Source organism: Molothrus aeneus, chromosome 1 (assembly GCF_037042795.1).
Source record: "Molothrus aeneus isolate 106 chromosome 1, BPBGC_Maene_1.0, whole genome shotgun sequence".
In the NCBI taxonomy this organism is placed as follows: domain Eukaryota; kingdom Metazoa; phylum Chordata; class Aves; order Passeriformes; family Icteridae; genus Molothrus; species Molothrus aeneus.
In genome coordinates this window covers 116,821,470-116,842,984 of record NC_089646.1, presented here as the reverse complement: position 1 = coordinate 116,842,984, position 21,515 = coordinate 116,821,470, and the positions used below count along the sequence as shown (strand labels likewise).

At 37.8% G+C, this 21,515-nt stretch overlaps 1 protein-coding gene across 3 annotated transcripts in view; it reads right to left on the bottom strand.

Annotated features, from left to right (window-relative positions):
* Window positions 1–21,515, bottom strand: part of NKAIN3 (sodium/potassium transporting ATPase interacting 3) — a 335,352-nt gene that overhangs the window by 73,272 nt on the left and 240,565 nt on the right. For all 3 annotated transcript variants that reach the window (XM_066546904.1, XM_066546886.1, XM_066546896.1), the window contains exon 4: window positions 15,064–15,261. In XM_066546904.1, coding sequence (XP_066403001.1) covers window positions 15,064–15,261 — 198 coding nt within the window. The remainder of the gene's footprint in view (window positions 1–15,063; window positions 15,262–21,515) is intronic.

Here is a 21,515-nt window from a genome sequence, read left to right as displayed (position 1 = left end):
AAAGGGGGGGGGTTAATTCACCATGGAAATGTGCAAAACTTTTCAAGGCAAAGTCTTTGCATATGCTAAAGGCACAGATGATGTTCCATGTAAAGCATTACTTTTATCTTTATTGTTTTGAATATGTTGGATCATAAGAATGGACACACTGCAACTGCCACTTCAAAGCTTTACAGATAATCCCACATCCCACTTGCTTTGTTTGCATATTTAATTTTGCTCAAGTAAAAGCCAAGTCAAAGCTCATACTTTCTTCTCTGAAAATTTTCTGTACAACCTTCCTCATTACTTCAGCTCATCTAAACCAGGCTTACAAAGATTCCAACTCATTTGAGGATATTTCTATTTACTGTGTCTCTTTCCCTTACTTTTCACGATAAAGTGCTTCAATTTCTCACTGAATGGAAGTCATCAATCTCCACCATGTTCAAAAATTCTTCCTCTGTAGATCAGGGCGCTTCTAATCTGTGGAGCAGGTGTTGGTGTTGAAGCAGGAGCAGCCAGAGGAATGAAATTGTTTCTGATGCATGAGACAGTCATTGTCAATCAGCCTGCATTGCAGGTGTCAACAAAAGCAAGGTCAGACCCCAAGGTGCAGGACATTTTTGTCTGTTCTGATCCATGAGACTGAAAAATGGGGCAGAGAGCAGGCAGTCTGTCCCCAGGTTTCCTATCACCTGTCTGCAGGCTTTGTGGGACGATAAGGTGACTTTCTCAAAAGAGGAAAGAAATAGCTGCAATTGTAAAATGCCTTCATCCAATGAAAAAACGTTTCCAGATGACAGGGAGCAGAGAAGTGCAGCGTCTCTTCATCTGGCAGTTTTCTTCATTCCCTCCCTGAAGTCTTTGAATCTCCATTCAGGCTCTAAAGGAGACTCCAAAAGGTAGAGCTCTACTGCTGAAAGGCTTTCAACCCCAAGAAAGAGATCGAGAATATTTGTATGAAAGCAAAAGAGATGATTTGGAAGGGTTTAAAGATCAAGAACTTTTCAATGTCATTTCTATTCAAAGCATTTCAAACAGCAAAAATATTCAAGTCAGGAGAGCTTTAAGTGAATAAAGCCTTGTTTCTGGATTACATTATTTCCTCATATGACTTGATATACAGTTAAATATGTAATTAGAAATAAATATATCATGATGATACTCCTTTGGTCTTTCATGAAATCTGGCACCCTACATAGCTAATGCGTGGATTCACTCCTTTTTACCAGAGGGAATACCCTTTTCATTCCATCTGTAAAACCCTACAAAGAATTGAGTGTCTAGAAACACACTATCTATTGCAATGAGTGCAGTAGGTTCAACAAAATTGCTAGGAAACATGAGAATCCAGGAAACTGCAAAGTCTACACAATCTTCTCCTTATTTATTGTTTCCTACGTAAGTTCTTTATCAATGAGCACCTAGGGACTTTTTTTTCACTCTCATCCGCTTTACAACTCTATATTTCCATTTATTACATTGTAATTATTTCCGGTGAAAAAGGTGGTGTGTTTTAGTGGTGTTAGTTTACAATATTTTAATAAAAATGCATTACTCCCCTATGAAAAAGAAAAATCCCACATCAGCTATTTTCAAGCAGCACCTCTAGACTGAAACTAATGGACCAAAGGAGAAAACACCAGTAACTATAAAATATTCTTAGCCTGGAGGTATGAGAATCTGCCAATTTCAGATCATGAAGAAACAAGCACCTAAGAGATTACAGCCTTATTTATCTTTTTTGCTTACAGACCTCCTGTGGAGTCCCATATCCATTGTCTGTGGACAAAACCCACAAATCATTAAAGTAAGAAGATTTTCTGAAAGGCTTAAAACCAAAAGCAAACACCTAACTCTTTCAGGCACTCTATTACAAGAGTAAATTGGACATCCCCCCATGTTTGATAAAGGAGCTGAAGAGTTTGTATGAAATTGCAGGCACGTTACCAGGCAGTCGTGTTCCTGTGAAATTGAGTACATTTCCTCAGGAATTCCTGGTGGTGAAGTATGAATCCTCATTAATGTGGGGCTGTGTGTAATCTCACAACTGGCCAATGAAGCCTCTTTACAGTGGACACTGAAAACCAGACAGGCAGTGTGGAAAACAGGGGAAGAGGAATCAGAAAGACCAACACAGTCCCAAACCCTAAACAGCTTTTGTGACTGTACAAACACCATTGAAATGTCCCATTTGTGATGCTGAATCACAAAAAACCCAAGCAAAGAAACTCCACAGCACTTGCTTCCATGAAAGACATGGCAGGAGTAAATAAAATGGGCCAAGGCACAATCCCAGCCACCCCAGGGTAAGTGGTGTGTCTGCCATGGCTCACACCTCAGCACCTATGTTCTCCTTGTCTCTCTCCCAGCACAGACAAAAGAGGGTGGGCTCACAAAACAGGCTCCTGGGCACAATCCCTGACCTGTGCTGTGTTCACCATTGGTGGTCAACACGGCCTTTTCAGATTTCAGTAAAGCTTTTGATATTGTCTGTCACAGTATCCTTCTGGACAAAATGTCCAGCACACAGCTGGACTCTCTGACCCTATGAAAAGCATGACAGTAATATGCATACACAGTGGGAAAAACAGAGGATGATGCTCAAACTCATTTTCTGGCCCTGCTGGGTTCATCAGTCCAGACAGGGCTACTGAAACTCTGCAATGCACACTGAGTGTGTTGTCAGCATGAGGATGTCCTGCTAATATAAGTATGACTGATACAGAAAGCAGAGCATTGGAGGGGAATGGCAAATTGCTCTTTCTAGGACTTTCATAATCCATTTTAGCTGCCAGTGGAAAGATGAGGAGATTAAAAATATTCTGAAGTCTTTTGTGCTTTTTTCCTTGGTATCTAATGACTTCAAACATATTGTAATTAGATAAGATTGCTAGGGAGAGTTATAGAAGTACTATTGTTAATGATATATCATATAATATTAATGTAATTGCACATTGTACCATATCAATACAATTTTATATTAATATTCTAGCTTGCATTAGAAAAAAATTCCATGGTTAAAAAAAGTAGACTCTGGTATATTCTCTGGTATAACAAGCCCAGATTAAAGTATCATCTTTACATCACTATGTAGGATATGCACAAGAAAATAAAAAAGCTAAGGCAAAGAAAATCTTATAATAGGAATATTTCTCAAGATAATCACTAATTTTTAAAATTATTTCTATTAAATTTTCTGCTTGTAAGGACCTGTCCCATTTTATCTATTGATAAATTGTACCACTTGTTAAAGCTTGGTAGCATGAGGCTGATATGGTCCACATTACCAGTGAACAAGACAGCCCAGATAACAAGAATGATTTTTGAAGACTGAAATGAGTTTAAATGAGGCTGCAGTTTCAGCCCACAAATGAGCATGCTCTAAAAATAACAAATGGAGCACAGATAGTTTTCTTTTATAGTTGGGTTTTGGTCAAGAATCACATTGATGGTTCATTTTCTGCTAGCATAGGCAGTAAACTCACTGCCTTCCACAATAAAGGGGAGGTTCAGAATGGGTGCTGAACTTGGTAGGTGCCCCTCCCTGCCCGTGGCAGGTAAGAGGGAACTAGGTGCCCTCTAAAGTCCCTTCCAACCCAAACCATTCTATGACTCCAAAAACCTAAGAACCAACGACCCTGTGTAGGGACCGTGGGATATGACATATACATAGTCCCAGACACTGTCCTGAATTTTGGGTGGGAAAAGGAATTTTGAAGTATGTGTACTGGGGAAGCTGAAGTAAATTGCCATACTTGTGTGCTTTTTTTTTTTTTTCCTTAAGAAGTAATCCTCTTCTCTATTTGAAAGTTTAAGGAAAAGTTAGTTTCTAAAGTAAGTTAGGTGGTCTGGGGTAGCTGTTATTGCTAATTAGGCCTAAGACCCTTTTCAGGCAAAACAAAATAAGCACATGCAAAAGAAGAGAGAAATCAACACCAGAGCCAAAAAAATTGCAACTGCGTCTTCTAGCATAGCCTCTTATGTGTGAGATCAGTAGTGGGTAATGCCAGCATGGCATGGATTTCTGTAACTCACTCCCACTCTTGGTCATTTGTATCCATAACAAAACATGTAGCTAATTGATTTCAGATGCCTAAAGCAATGAGAGAGTCATGGCAGGGAAGGAAAATATGTCTCTTTTCATAGTTAAACCAAATCTCACTGAGAAAGTGGTAGAGAAAATAAGAAAAAGTGGAGAAGTAAAGGAAGTGCAAAGCTTGCAGTCCAGTTGTGTTCTAGACTCAGCTCCTCTTTGGGCAGGTTTGGAGAGAGCATCTTTATGTGAGGTTACAGGTAGAATCATAGTCCCAGGAAGAGGAAAGGGAGAAGAAGTAATAACGAAACACTTGGGTCTTTCCAGTTCACTCCTGCTTGCCAAGGTAAAAATCAGTATCAAGGGAGGGAAGCTTGGCAATTCCTGGCCATTAGTGGTAAGAGATACCAAGATGAACTTTGTAAGAAAAACCTCCAGGCATTGACGAGGATATTTCAAATACCCACAAGACGTCACTCTTGAAAACTCTATCTGGGAATCAGCACATTACTTGAATAAGCAATCAAGCTGGTGTCTGGTATAATTGACCAGGATGTAACTTTAGTTTTCTGTGTTGATCTTTATATTTTAATTTACTATTAAAAGATAATATTTTTATATTATGCATGTATGTGTGTGAAGATATCAGGTACGTTATAAACTAAATAACAAGATAAAAAAAATTAAATAACTCATACATAAAAATGGAAACGATCATGTTCTTTTAAGAGGCTGTTTAATTGCCTATCACTTTTTACTGTCATTCACAATGATTATCAATTAATCTACATAGCATTAATTTACATAGGAGGTAATGAAAAGTTAAGCTAGAAAGTTTCACATCACTGAGAATGATTTCTTGAAAAATCTTTACTTATAGTGTAGATTCAGACAGATCCAGCAGATGTATTTCACCACACCTGATTTATTCAATTATCATTTTCAGACTAACATCAGCATTATGGAACAACACTCTTATTCATCTTTCTTTTCCTTCCCTGGGGACAATTGTTTCAACTTAAGCCTTCTACATGGGTGAAAAGAAATGAAATTTGCTTCTCAGGCTTCTACTTTAACATGATTCTGTCCTTTCGGAACAGTTACTGACATCACATAAAAACTTACAAACTGAAAGTAATTTACATCAGTCTCCCTTTCAAGACCTCTAAAAATCTTACCAATTTAACTCATAAACAAAACACAGCAAAGAAATGCCTCAAGCATCCATTTCACTCAGTGTCTACCTATTCTGAACCTTCAGAGTACACAAAAATCCTTATAGTTACTTATTCCTGGACATACCCTCACACAAACTGTCCTTCTCATTGGTGTTTGTTGCTTTTCTTTTGATGGCAAGTCTCGCTTCTTTTGTTCTATACAGGTGTATTAAAAGTGTCTAACTTGGGCAAGTTAGACCATCACTGAAAAATTTAAACTTAAAAAAAGGCAAATTCACTAGGTAACTCTATGTAACTTACTAATGTAATATTGTAAAGCATCATTTCTTAGGTTTTTATCAACATGCATCTTGCCTGCACTCATGTAAAAACTTCTTATTAATCTCTCTGAGTATATTGCAGTGGCACCCAAACTCTGCTCCCTGGTACCTTGTCTATAATCCCTCCCCACCCTCCTTCCTCCACATGGAGCTATTCACACCCCTAATCTGTGAATGAGGAGTGTTGCGGCAGCCATCTCCTTTGGCAGGCTCAGAAGCAGCAGAACTATGCCTGCATCACCACTGCAGCTGAGTGCCTTTTCCTACACAATGTGTCCAAGGATTTTGCATGAACTGGGCTCTTTCCATGCCCAGGACCTTCCACGGGAGAGCTGAGAGGAGATAAATGTTTATGGCAAAGGATGGAACAGTCCCTTAACAAGTCCACCATGTCCTGTAGTCAATGGGTCACCAACATGGGTGCAACAGGGGAAAGCACATCCTGAGCTAGACCTCATGCTGCTGGTGGGATTCCCTGCTCTGCTTTGAAGAATAAAAAGGAAACAGTTACAGTTTTAACAGTTTCTACAATACTAGATAGAAAACAAGGAATGGTCACAAGATGAGCAGATTTATTACAGAATTTGGGCAAGAAGACTTAGCTACAAAAGCTATGAGAGCAATATTTGCAGAGAACAGGGCTTTTAAAACTTACTCTCCACTGCAATCTTCCCGTATCAAAATCTATTTTCCTAGAAAACCTCATCTGTCTTTCTGTGCATAGCTCTGAGAGTGTAGTGGTTTTGGTTTGCCAATTTGAGATTTTGCAGCCAATGCACCAATTAATGTGATGGGTTCAATGTTGGCTGAATGTTATTCATTCTAGATACTGTAGGGCAGCAGACAGAAGTGGGATTACAGGGAGGACACCATGCTTGATATGGTGAAGAAGCTCTCAGCAGCTCCTCTCAGAAAAAAAAATCACTTCTGTGGGTGGCTCCAATGGAAAACCAGCACAGAGAGCAAGTGGTTCCATGAGCACATATGCACCTTGACTTCCTTCCTCAGTGAAAACCAAATAATTTCCTCAAATCTTGAGGAGTATGGGTTGCTTCATTGCTTGTTTAGTGAAATCCTTCCCCTGGTATCTCCTATTTCCCTACGAAAAAACAGAGAGCATTGTAAATCACTGGAGACTGCATTTGAGAAAAGAATTCTTTCTGCAGTCCAGTCACATTCAGGCAACAAATTTCAGTGGAAGAGCTAGGCAGTGGATTTAGCACATGATTAAAAGAAAAATGTCCTGTCGGTGAAAGCTCACACAGAGATGGGTTTTAATCAGTGGATATTTTTCCCCCATATAAGAAAGTCTGGGCACATGGGTATCAACTACAATATGCAGAAAGAATCATGCTGCTGAGCAAGAGTGAGCACACATTTATTGGTGTTAGGCTCAGGGAGACTGCAGTGGGAGGGTCACCTCTGGTTTGCCCATGTCTTTTACACTACATGTGCAGGCTAAGGAAAATAGTAAAACATCTTCACTTCAAATCATATCTGCATGTAAAAATCAGTTAGAGAACTGTGTACTTCGGAAATTAAAAAAACACAACCACACAACCAAACCAAACCAAAAAAATCCAGCAAAGTCAAGCCTATCCAGAGCCGTCAGTCACCATGTGAACTCTTAGCCTAGAGAAGAAGATAATTTCCTTGGTTGGTTTATCAACTTCACAGCTGGAGCAAATCTGATGCAGCAAAGCTCTTTGCACTGAATTGCAGCTTGGCAGAAAGGCACAAATTTTATTCCACCTTCCAAGTAAACTATCATGGCCTGATTCCCACAGACAGCTGAAAGCTGGTGAGTTTCCTGAGAGGCATGAAGACAAATATCTTAGGAAACAATGTGCTCTGGCCTTTGGAATTTCCAGGATCTTTGGTGTCCCAGTAGCTCATCTAAGAGTTAAAGGCTTCCAATGATATAGTCAAGAAAATATCCCTAAAGTTCAAAGCAAATACTGCTTTCACTTTTCTTAATGAAAATGTTTGATTTATGTGTTCTCTAAAAAAAGGTTTGGACTGGCAATCTCTGTTACACTTTTCACTTTACTCTCTTACAATTTCCAAATGCCTGGTGAAACATTCAGCATTCTGCTCAGCTCTAAAGATAGCATGTAGGCATACAAGTTTGCTGAGGCACTTTAACCTGTCTTTACCTCCTTCACCACCTCTCCTGCTTATTTGCAGAGGTACTCACTTGTATTGGAATCAATAATCACCATGTTTACTGTGCACTGGGCTGCTGCAGTTCCCTGCTCAGTGCTAGTTCAGGTTAACTTCAGAAATGAAGTCCAATGAAGGAAACTAATCAAAATGAAAGTATCTATCTGAGAATTGCAGTAACAAAGTTGCAGACATTTAGTCTATGGCAGTGTTTCTACCATGGGTGTGGCAATTATGGGAAGAGGTTGAAGGAGGGAAACCAACTATTTTCCAAATCTCCTATTTACTTCCAGTTCTTCTGCACAACTTGCACTGAAATATTAACGAGCTCCATAAAAATTAAAATAAACAATCGAGTTTCATTTTTACTATAAATTCTTTTGTGTAAATAAAAGTATTTCAGAATTCCTGTGCAGAATTTCACTAGCATTTTTGACAATTCAAAAATTGTCACAGTAATTTTCAATGTTGTGTAAAATGGCAAGCACCTCTATATAAAATACTAGAAAATATGTAGAACAATTAAGTTCTCATGTAGATTGACTGTCAAGGTGAGGGCACTTATATATTGCTAATACTTGAACTGTTGTCTGCTATTCCCTCAGTCTCAGCCAGCTCTGGTGCAGAAGTTGGCCAAAATTTTTTGAAAAATCCTTATCATAATAGTTAACAAATGAAAATGCAAGTAGCTATAATATCATGGTTTTCATTTCCTTTTAAATGAACTGCTTAAAAAAGCAGACATCCCTGGATTGACAACTGAGATGAAAAACCACAGATTTATCTTGATCCTGTCTCACATAGCTGCTTTATTGACCCAGACTGGTAATTAGACAAATATACTTGTGTATTTTACTATCTACACACTGCCATGTGTAGATAGTAAAATACACAAGTATATTTGTCTAATTACCATTATATAATAATGATGTCTAACTAAATTTAGCAGAAAGGATAAGGCCTTTCAAGAATGTTAGTGCAGATACAGTCTCTCACTATTTTTCTTTCTCTTGGTTATCCTTTTTTAATACCAAAGGTTTGTAAATGGCAAAGGTGAAATGGGCTGCATGCACCCCTGAACCAATACCACAAACAGTGGAGGAATTGCACAAGGCATAGATTATGATACAAACACAATGACACAACTACAACAAAGCATTGGAGGTAAAGTCAAATTTGCACAAGCCTCTGTAGCCTCTTTGCAGTCTGTTTCAGAGGTTGACAACTCCTCTGTAATATTGCCCAGGCTGAAAAAATTCTTCTGATTTTCAATAATCTGGTGATCTCACTAAACTTACTAATAAATCAGTGAGAAGCCAACAGCACCATAACTGTCTATTCACATGGTCAAGACACAAGTGCTCCTGTAAAATAAACCATATTTTTGGGTTTATTGTTGTTGTGATGATGATGATTATGATGATGGCTGTGATGAAGAACAGGCACATCTTTCATACCCTTTTCTGAAGAAGTTTTGCTCTGCAGACAATGAAAAAATTAATTTCCACACCACTTTGCAAATTGTTTATTATGAAAAAGAAGACAAACTTCAAAACAAAAAATGTGGAAAGGGTGCAAACTAAACTGAAAGAAAATATATAATACCTTGAGGACAACTACATTTTACTCATATAATTCCTGTACCTCTTAACTCTAAATTACCTCATGCTTTTTTATCACAAGTGAATATTGACTGGCTTTCTGAATCAATCCCATGTCACTCAAGGAAATGGAACGAGAGCAAGGAACCTGCCTGAGCACTGGTGTCAGCCCCTACAGGGATTTTCTTTAGGGAACACCATACCTGCTATTCTTCCTGCATTCTTTTCTGTCCAATTATAAAAATAGTAGGGCCATAACTAATGGGAAAAAGTGGCTGCTACAATGCCCCAGAGGAGCCACATTATATATTGATATCATTAAACCTTTTGTTACGTTTAAATAAATATGAACGAAACTGCAGCTCTGGCTGACTGAAGGCAAGGGCAAAAGCTGCTTTGCAACCTCTTTTGGAGCAATTCCTGGAGCTTTCCCAATGGCACAGAGAAGGTCATCTAAACATCAGGAATAGAGGAAGAGCCATCCAAATCAACCCAAAAAGCATTCAAATTTATGGGTCAGTAGTAAAAGCTTGATCAATGACCTGAAATACATAAAGCCACTCCAGCACTGACCATGATTATAGTGTCTATAGCTCATAGTCACAGTGTTCCCCTTGATTAATTATTTACACAAGACTCATAACCTCCATTTTAATGTCTGTTGTGCTAAATATCTTTTTAAATTAAATTCTATTTTTCTCTGATGATGATGAAAAAAAAACATTTAGGTCTACCAAATATCATAATTAATTCTTATGTTATACAATCAACATTTGGCAGATTCTTTGAAGACAGCAAGGCAGAAATAATTCACAAAGCAAGAGAATTGCATGGAGTCTGTATGGGGCACTGAATGGTGACAGATATTCAGAAATTAAGTCAGATCCTTGCTTATCATTTCCCTATGGCTGTGATGCTTGTGCATACTGGAGAGAAGAAGAGAGATTAAGAACATCAGAGAACTGTGAGGAAAAAGTAAAAGGAATAGAGTCCTCAAAAACAAGAGGATGCAATGACCTTTACAACACAAATGATTTTATTATTATGAATAATAATAATAACTCAAAATACTTGTAATCATACCTGGTTGACAAGACTAAGAATACTAACAAGTAAATTTTTAAAAGTGTTTAGCATCAATTTATATCAATAATTATGAATCTTTTGGGCAGGTAGGGACCATTTTTATAGAAAATGAAGAAAGAGCTTGGGCTGTATAGGGCAGACTACTGCCATCAGATGAAGGGAGGTGATCCTGCCCCTCTGCTCAGCACTGCTGTGGCCTCACCTGCAGCCAGGTCCAGGTCTTGAATGGAGGGGGCAATGAGGATGGAGCCAGACTCTTCTCAGTGATGCCCAGGACCAGGGGCAATGGGTACAAACTGGAACACAGGGGGTTCCCTCTGAACACCAGAAAACACTTTTTCAGTGTGAGGGTTATCAAGCCAAGGCACAGGTTGCTCAGGGAGATTGTGGAGTCTCTCTCCTTGGAGATATTCAGAAGCTGTTTGTTCACAGTCCTGGGGAGGCTGCTCTAGGTGCACCCACCTAAGTATGAGGGGGCTTGGATCAGATGACCTCCAGAGGGCCCTTCCCACCCCATCCCCTCTGTGTGATTTTTTGATACAGAGATTGCAGTTTTTCTACTAGTGGTAGACATTTTACTGAGCATTCAGACACTGTTTGAAGTTGTTTTAGGAGCCTGCTGCCTCTTAGGGAAAGCATTCAACATTTATAAATTCATGAGTTGAAAGAAGCATGGGGAATGCATTTTTTTGGGACGTACACTTTAGCAGATGGTGACTCTGCTCACAGTGACCACAGTATCCAGTTCCCAATTTGGCTACCAGGAGTGCTTTTTCTCATATTTCTGATATTACAACTTCATTATATTCTGTAGAAAGTAATGTATTTTTCTATTTTAATGTATGTTTTGTGCTTGGCAGTGTATGTGATAAGCTCTCCACCACTGATAACTTTACCTTAAACAGATATGATCACTGCTTTTTACTTCACTATGGAAAAATTTCAGTTTTGTAATCTCCCTGTATTACATATTTGTCTGAATTTATACATGACTTTGCAAGAGAGGGTTTGTTTGTTTTTTTTTTTTGTGGTTGTTCCTCCTCTGTCAGTCCAGCAGGCAGCCTGAGGGTTACAATAATTGACACTCATGAGAGGCAGCAGATGGACCCCCACAAAGTAAACCAAAAGCTTCCTTCAAAATATCCTGAATTTGCATCAACATGCCAAAGAGCTTGCATGTTTTGCATGTTTTTAGGCTTAGGGTTTTCACTTTCTTTGCTTCCCCCCATCTTTCAGTAGTCTGGATTTTAGGTTATCCTTCTATACCTTCACGAGAATGGGAGGAAAAGTAACTTCACCTTGTCCAATGCAGCATTGAATGGAGGTAATGTTTCCTGGCCCAGAAATATCTAGTTGTGTCAGCCCATTGCTCTGCCAAAATTTTTAATTTTGCTTCCTCAGCACTGATGAAGTCATGTGGCTGCTAATTCCAGAGTTAGCACTGTGAACCCTGGCTTGGGGCTTCCTGCTGCACTGTGCTAATGTCATGTTGGCTCTGGGTCTAATACAAATCTCTCTGCAATAACTTGGAGAACTTTTTAAGGTTCAGGCTGTTGAAGCTAGTGTGTACCTGTCATTTAATACTCTCAGTGTGCATTAACTATTTCCAAATAACAACAAAAATTGTATGAAGTGTCTTTCTCAAAGATGCTAAGCTGTCACCATTTTGACTGTATTATTAATTTGTTCCCTGAAAATTGAGGTTTCTGTAATGATGATCTGCCTTGCATTTTAAAGGTGTTGTGCAGAAGAATTTATTAATCAAAATAATATATATATTATGCCCTACAGCAAATAAATATAGATTTTAAATACAAAATTAACTATAATTATTCTTTACTATTAATTGCATCCCATTCTCTCATACTTCTCTTGATTCTCCCTCAATTTAAAGAAATGTTTAACATCTTCAACTACCAATTACCTACATAGGCACCCAGAATCAGGATGAGATACAAAGTTACTGGTTCATCAATAAAAATATATTTTTAGAAACAACTATAAAGCAGATATAAACATAGCTTCACTGTGTTAAAATTTAATAAATAGCTGTTAAACCTATTTCCTGAAGCACGGTTTAATGTAGTTGCAGCTGCAGCATTCTCTGCATATAAAACTCATTATACCAGTTAAAAAAAAGTCACCTTTCAAAAATGCTGCTAGTGAGTTATATATCTCAACAGGTATCCAATACTTACCCCTCAGAGGTGTTTCTTCTTTCAGAGGTTCTAATTCCCTACCAATTCCCTACTAATTCCCTATGCAAGTGTTTGTATTCCCAGTCATTTGGACAAAGCTTAGCATGATAAAATGATTTGTTATGCCAATGAAGTTTTTTTACACTGTAAAATGGTTTGTTACACTACTATTGCTACATGAAATGTTATGAAAATTTAGTAGGTAGTAAGGTCCAAAAATGAATAGTCTGCTTTTGGGACTAGCTAGCAGGAAAAGGTAAAAAAGAATTCTCTCATGATCTACATACAGTTCCCCAGTCCTTTGAAAAGACAACCAAAATGACCTTTTAACTAACAACTGAAATTGGTACTCCAATTTGGAAAAGAAGTTATGCATCCAAAATGGAATTTCCTCAAGTCAGTAATATTCAGAAAATGGAAGGAAACAGCAAATTATTTGATTATCCAATTGGTGACTTCCGTATTGTGGCATGGTACATGAAACGAGCCTAAATTACAATTCAGAATGGAAACTGAAGTACAGATTCATGGTATGTTAATCACAACATGTCACAGATGGTGTAGCAAGAGAGTAAAACTGGAGGAAAACCTTAGTTTTCGTACAGGACTTTAATTTTAGCACTGTTTATATTAATCAAAGCACTATCTGAAATAGAAAACTATTTAATTCACAGTCATGCCTCATAAGTTCCTGGCATATTTTAAATTTTGAATTTAATCAAAATTTTGAATTTTTATTTAATCCAGCACAGCAATCAGTCAGTTCTTTAGAAAGGGAAGGCCAGTTACACCATAAAATTTATAATTACTACAGAATTTCTGTATTTTTAAATTTAGTATTTTTTGGTTTGTATATATTAATTGTGTTTATTCTAATATTCACATTTGTATTCCTGCCATTTGACAGAACTGTACTGCACTGATAAGTGCAGAGAACACTTCCTGTGATCAATAACCAGCTGTATTTGAAAATAATTTCAAAAAATAATTTTAGATTTAAAAATAATTTTAAATTAACCAGTGAGATTTATTCCACAGATGCCTTTTACTTTCCAAGTGGTAGTATAAACCAGATTGTTAGTAAAACAGCTTGAGGTACTGAACAGACCATAAATTTGCATCCCTTCTGGCTGCTCAGACCAGGTAGCTCACCCGATTAGCAGGCGTGGATTGCAGACTGCACCTCTTATCCCACTGTCTAACACCAGGCCCCTGGTGGCCTGGTTAGGACCATCAGCCACGAGTATTTATGTTCTCAAAATAGGTCTGGGTATCTGGAGTGATGGATCCTCTGTGCAACCACTTAGAGTCAGCCAGTTGCACTGCACTACACACAGCTATGAAGAGAAAGAGCTACCACTTGTAGGAGATCACACACAGCTCATGCCAAACAACCTGTTAACCACAAGCAGAAGCAGCCAAGAGGAAAAACTGTGGCCAAGACTGGGCTGTTGCTCCCAAAGCATCTGATGGAGTCCCAGCACTTCCCTGCCCTGCAGGCTTTATACAATTTCTTGTAATTGCATTTTTTGACTGGTGTTGCAACAAATGTGGACAATGGAGGTAGAGTGTTCTGATAATGCAGAGTTCAAGGAGAGAAAAAATAACATGGCTAAATATGCACACATACTTTAATTCCTCATGTTTTTTTGACCTTTTTTCAAGGATCAATCCATATCTCAGTCTGGGAAGAAACTTAGCTATGTATAATGCAAAATACATTTACAATCAGGGCTGAATAAATGGCGTCATTGACTGTAAACTACGGAAAGGTTTAGGTCAATTAATTTTGGGCAAATATGCTTTGTTTTACTCTACATCTCAATGAACGAGAGCCAAGGACTCAAGTTAATTTCCACTTATCCCAACTGTGGCCAGAATGGGTATTAGGCCTGTACAGAGCTTGAAGAGATATAAGGAAAGAAAGGAGCAGTGCACATTTTAATAATGTGTATATAATTCTCTAATTCAAAACACAATTAAAAATCTCTGCTTTCACAGACATATTTTATGAAAAATCCTTTTGCTAGGATTTTTCTCCTGAGAAGCTGAGAGACTTCAGAAATGAAATTTAAACAATAACTATCTGCTGCTGTGGAATGCAACAGGTGCATCCTTGATTGGTCTCATGTGGTTGTTTTTAATTAATGGCCAATCACAGTCCAGCCACCTCGGACTCTCTGGTCAGTCACAAGATTTTATTATCATTCCATTCCTTTCCTTTCTAGCCGTCTGATGAAATCCTTTCTCTATTCTTTAGTATAATTTTAATATATCATTTTCTTTTAATAGAATATATATCATAAAAAAATAAATCAGCCTTCTGAAACATGGAGTCAAAATTCTCATCTCTTCCCTCATCCTGGGACCCTTGCAAACACCACCACACTCTGCAGCCATCCGTCACCCAGTACACCCCCTTTCCAGGACGTGCAACAAGAACAGGGCATGTGTGAAAGGACCGATGGAATCCCAGTAGGAGAAGAACCGTGAACTTACAGAGAGGAGTATTTGGATAGCACTGTGAATGACCTCTAGGTACTGGAAATCAATCATGCAGCCTGTCACAGAGACGTAGGAGTAATCCTCCAGGATGCCGGGGGAAGAAGGACGCACCACCCTTCGTATGCAGCCGGGCCCGTGCTCCCGCCACCAGGAGCGGTGCATGGAGATGTTAAAGGTCATGAGATCCGTTTCCTGGGAGGGGAAAAAGCATGAACACATTTGAGTTTCCATATTTAAGGTAAAGAAAGGGGAAATAAAAGAACTTTTCTATCATAAGGGTAATGAGGTAATTATCCTTAATCCTCACCCCAGTAATTCTAGCACGAAAGTAGAATGTTAAAGTGGAGAGAGGAAATGGCAAATATTCATTGATTATTTTGCAATTGTGCACAGGAACTTCTGCCTGGTATAAGAACCATCCTACAGGTACTGTACAAACACATGTTCCCTTGGACTTATCACCTGAAAAGCAATTTTAATGTTACTTTATTAGAATGTCACTTAAGGACTCTTCTTTTTTTTTTTTTTAAACAGACAATAGAACCAGATTTACCCCATGGCACTGGAGACAACCTAAATGAAATTTACATAATCATTGATGATTTCCATCACTTGATTCAAATGAGATGTCTCCAGCCAAGCACCCTGCTCTCTTTTCCTCCCTCTGCCCTCATGCAGATTACAAACTTCTCATCTTAGAGTGAGGGCCTACATTTGTGAACTGATGTGGGTTTGAAATAAAAGCAGTAAGTTCTCAAATCATCTTCCAGATCAGATGTTAAACCTACCCAGATGAGTACTGGTTGCACTGTAACCCACACAGGATGTATAATGCCTGTGCATTTTAGTAAACATCATACCACTTCCACGTGGAGCAGTGAAAGCGGCAAACCTACTAATGTACTAAAGATTTTTCTAAGAGATAACCTATGAAGTACAAGCAGGAAAATTCATTTGAATTAACAAAACATTTGTTTATTCAGGTCATGTATAAAAAAACCACATGTATTAAAAATAAAATGCACTCAAGTTGAATGAATGACATTTAAATGCAAAAAACACCCAAGCCTCCTCACTGGATATAAATGAGAGTTGAGTTATACAGATACTTTAAATAGTTAATTCAGATTTATGTTCCCATGTTTCCCATTCTGAACTCCCAGTAAAAAATGTCTGCAAAATTTTCAGCCATATGTCCACAACCCCTGCCTTGCATACATGACAGTTTGTGAGCACTGCCATGACACCAATTTGCCCTTTGCATCCTACTAATATGTCCTGTCTGTGGCCATTTCCTCCTACCCTGACCAAAGGGAAATTCAGTCCAGACTCCAGTTGCAGAAGTAGTTAATTTGTTATTTTCCTTTGTTAATTGCCTTTATTCTGGCCACACCTGAAAATTAACATGGGAATTAAATCCTGCCATCCTCACTATATCCTGGTTATCAGTAAGAAATCTGCCTTTGTGATCTGCTGGTTTTTTCTCCACCACTTCTCTACCCTTTAAATACAGAGTTGTTAGATTTCTAAATGCATTATTTCGAGCTGATGAGGCATTTGTCTTTTAACTTTGCATGTCAATCCTTGATACTGGTTCAGAAAATTTTCAGCTGCAACATGAAAACAGCTTGTGAAATAAGAAGCTGACAAACAACACAGTTTAATGAAAATATAATCATAGAGTCACAGGAAATAGTCAGGGAGGGCTTTCTTTGTACAACAATGCCAGAGATTGCACAGTGTTATCAAGTGCTTTTACAGACTGTCAACTCAAAAAATGCCAGTTGTCAAGCAGCACACACACATTCAATCTAACCTAGCTCAGAAAGCCTTTGCTAAGAAGGAATATGGATTGGTGGGTTAGTGTGTATCAGATATTGTGAGGTAACGCTTTGTTATCACAACTGTGGGAATAAGTTGTGATGCCCATGGTGTTGGTGTCACAGCTTCCTTTGCTCTTGAAGGTTTATTTATCCTTTATTGTTTTTTGTCTTTATGTTTTCAAAATTATAGTCTGTTACAGTATTCATACTTGGCTAGTTCACAATCAATGACAAAATTCATGGTTTTTGTCTTTATGTTTTTAAAATTATAGTCTGTGACAGTATTCATACTTGGCTAGTTCACAGCCAATGACAAAATTCCATAGGGAAACAGCTTGATAAATTTTGCCAATGCGTGTAAAATGTAACATTTTGCATATGAATATTAGAAACATAAAGTCTTCCATTTCTGGAATACTGTTATGTGTGGCTCTTGGGGTGATTAAAAAAAAATTGCTTACATGATGGTCATGTTCACATTTTGAGGCTGCTGGTGATTCAGGTAAAAAGGAAACAGAAAAAAAACCAACCAAACAAACCAGCCAACCAAAAAAACAAATCAACTAAAAAGTCATCACAGCACTTGCTACCTTTTTAAAAATATATTCTCATTCAGAAATTCTGGATAAAGTCTAAAAGAGGAGATTTTCATAATTACTTTTCACTTTGTGTATTCCATCCTGATCTCTCAAAGCAGGTAAAAGCAGATAATGATGGCCCAGCAAGGATCAGTTTTAGAAATGCAAACAAAACCACTTGGTGCATTAGCTTGACCTTCGAAATATCACTTCACAAAATGGCAGCCATAAGCCATTCAAGCTGATAAATGTTAAGCTGCTAATCAATAAAAGAAAGCCTGACAACAGAAAAATCAATTTTTACTTTTTTTTTTTAGCAGCTGAAACACTTCTCACTAACTACTTGGAGATTCTTAATCCGTAAAGTGAGTCAAATGCAACAAACATTTAAAACATTAACCTTTGTCTTTATAGTCATTTACAGAACCATAGAAAATTCAAAGACTCTTTGCTGGGATGTACAGGTTTTAAATATCAGTGAACTCCTGACGATGTTTTGGTATTTGTAAATTCACAGCTTGGAAACTGAGTATGCTGGAAAAGCTGCTGTCCAAGTAGCTTATTTTCAGTTCTATGTTAGATGAAAGTTAAGATTTTTCAGAAAGTATGAGCAGATGCCTAAAGTTTTTCAATAGATCATTTACTATCTTCCAATTTTTCATATTTTAAAAAAAATTGTATAAAATGTTTAATCATCAGTGACAATTCAGATGCTTATTTCTTAGGAAAAAAATGCTGCTGCTTCAAAGCAAGAGACTCAATTTCAGGCTCTGTACAAGGGAAACCAAGTTGTCCTTCTAACTAACCCAGCTGGGATTCATTTAAAAGTTGAAATTTCTATCATAAATGTAAAATTGCTCTTTTCTGAGCATGTATCTTGACTTTAATACCATACATCAGCAGATAAACTATACTTCCTCAGCTGATAACCTCTCAGACACCATGAACAGAGACTGGGCAGAACACAGGTAACAGGTATTCCTGGTAAATTGTGAGACTTAGGAAAGTGACACAGGAAAGTGAAATCCCATCTCTACTCCTCCCTTCTTTAGTCAGCATTAAAGCAATACTCCAATTTGTGGTAAGAAGTTTGCTCCTGAGTATAGGATCAGCCCTATAATCATACTTTACTGATGTAGAGTCCCAATTCACTGTCTACAGCATTTTAAGCCTTTAAACTATATATAGGATTTGTGTTGGCTGTCAGCCCAAGGATTAATTTTGATTATTATTGGAAATCATTGCTATGGCAGATACATTCTTTTAAGGTGAGATGTAATCCCTGTGAATCTGAGTAATGCTGTTTCCAAGTGCTTGGGGATAATGTTTGATTTTGTTATGTCTGCTTAAATACTACATTTGGTTTCAAGTGGATATTTTCTATTGGGCAGAGCTTTGAGCAACCTGTTCTAGTGAAAGATGTCCCTGCCCCTAGCAGGGAGGTTTGGTCTAGATTATCTTTGAAGGTGCCTTCTGATCCAAAGCATTCTGTTAATTTTTTTTATTCACTTTTTAGGTGGTGAATCTAGGTAAAATTCAACAAATCATAGCATAAGATGGCTTTTTTTGAAACTACAAAGTAATAAGATGTATGATGTTCCTTTCATTTATTTGTGTAAAATTTACACACAGTATCTATAACAACACAAAAAATTAATGAGAAATTAGGACTACCTAAAATCACTACTTTTAAGGAAAACAAAAAGAAGGCACTGAAAATCCAGGGAGAAAACCCAATGCACCAAGATTGCCTTGCATACCAAACAAATATTATGCTATGACATGATTACCACCACACCTATTTGTTCTTTCAGTGTATGCTTTTGCTTTATGACATGTTATTTTCTATTTCTTTCACTCCTTGCTGGCACTTAAAAATACACTCTTAGGAAAAGTATAACAAAAACAGTGCTTTGAGTAGGATGGAAGAAAATACCTTTTTTTCTTCAGAAATCATCAGTCAACACTTGAAATTTTATAGACAAGTGAAAGAGCATGAAGGCCTGGCAAAACATAATGTTAGAGATCTTGACTTTGTTGTTGCTTGTGTGGTACCTAGCCCTTCCTAACCCTTTTTATTTTATTGATACATACTATATTGCTTATTATAAATGGACATTAGGTTGAGGCATTAAATATTCCCATTCCATTTCCTAAGTGTAACAAGGATGCTCTGTTCTGACTTGCTACACATATTTTGTCTAAGCAGAAAGGAGAAAAGATTTTCAGTCAAACATTTGTTCAACAGGTAATAAAAGTTTATATGCATAATGCTAGAAAAGGAATAGCACATTTCCTTGCAATTCCCTAGACCCAATTATGTTTGTAATTAAGATGCAGGGTTCTTGGCAGGGACAAGGGACACACACATTCCTTAATATCTAATCTCAAGGAGACCTTAATCCTCATTAGATACAAATGATGTGTCCCAGCATTAGAGTGGATTTCATTAATTGTGCAAGTACTTGGAAACATGACCATCAGCTATTAGCCAAAGACCCCCACTGGCAGCATCACCTTCCTGCTTTTACTTGAAACAACAGGTTCTGATTCCAGCTTGCTCTGTGTGTGACCAGTTACATTCCAGCTCTTCTCACTGCTGCTGAACGAACAGTTTTGAAGGCTTGGGCAGACAATACTGAAGAAGACTGAGGCCATTTCCCATTTCCAAATGGGGAATTTTGCATCACTAGCTCCCACGTTATCTTTATTGGTATGACAATTTTTGAATATTGACTAATTTTTTTCCTTCTGGTTTTTAATTTAAACTCTTGCCTCAATGTTACACTGATGGCTTTTACCTATTCCATGAGCTAGAGGTTGAAGGTTGCCCACTCAATAATTATGGTAGCCCACTCAGCTGCTAATGGGATAGGACAATGAACCATGCTGATTCCAGGCTGCTCAAGATATAACACATTCAGCATCTTCACCTCATCCTGAGCACTCTGGAGAATAAATGACATGAAGAACATTCTTAAATTGAAGCTTATGAGTAAACTCTATTGGGGCTCTTCATCTGTCTGCACTGGATGTCAGACAAGACATAGTAAATTGATCCCTGTGCTAGCAATGCACACTAAACCAGAGCAATCACGTGATACACTTAACTTTATTACTACTAAAAGAGAAAATGCACAGTATCAAAATCTTCAGACATAGACAATGAGGTAAGTCCAGCATCATGGGCTGAGAATGGTTAAAAGAGGTACAGAGGCAAAGTAATTTTTGGTTGGTGTGATTAGAGGCTCATGGTTCCCACTGACAGAGATTAGTTCACAGACTGGCATCAGACCATGACTACAGAGAAAGATCGCCATTTTAAGCCTAATTTTTTTTTCCCCAAATCTGTCTACACTACAATACTTTTTAACCATTTGCCGATAGGCTACCCTCCACATCTACAATCTTCCAAAAAATATGAGTTAAGCTTACCAAGTACTACCTTCTTCTTCTTTTACTACTTTTATTCCTTCAACTGTGGAGAGTGTTGCCAGATTTTATTTTTTACAAATGAACATAATAATTTTGGAAAATTTATTTGGAAATTAGGCAGATGATCTACCTAGATTATAAAAAGTTTCCTTGCATTGCTTTACTTACTACATGCTCAGGGATCTGAGTACTCTTTTGCAAAGCAAGCAATTGTAAAATTAGATTTATCAAATTTACTAGAAAAGTGGAATGGAGTGGAATGTCTTTAGAAAGCCAGAAGGCAAGAAGTCAACAACAGAAGCATACTGCTGTCTTCCTCAAACAGTCTTAGTATCAGTTGCAAGAAGAAATTATGAGAACATGCAAGGGGCTGTTTTTGAAGCTTGCTGCCCCTGAGGACGAGCTCCGATCTTTGGCAATATTCAGATCCATGCTCAAATCCCAGCTCAACCTCCCTTTTGTGGCAGTGTGTCTGTCTGAGAAACAGCCCAGAGAGGTAACAGACTACGGCAGGAAAAAGCCTCAACACACAAGGAAAAAGCGGCTTTTTGAGATGGGGGGATTGGATCAATATGAGTCTTACCTACTACTTGTCACAGGAAATTCAACA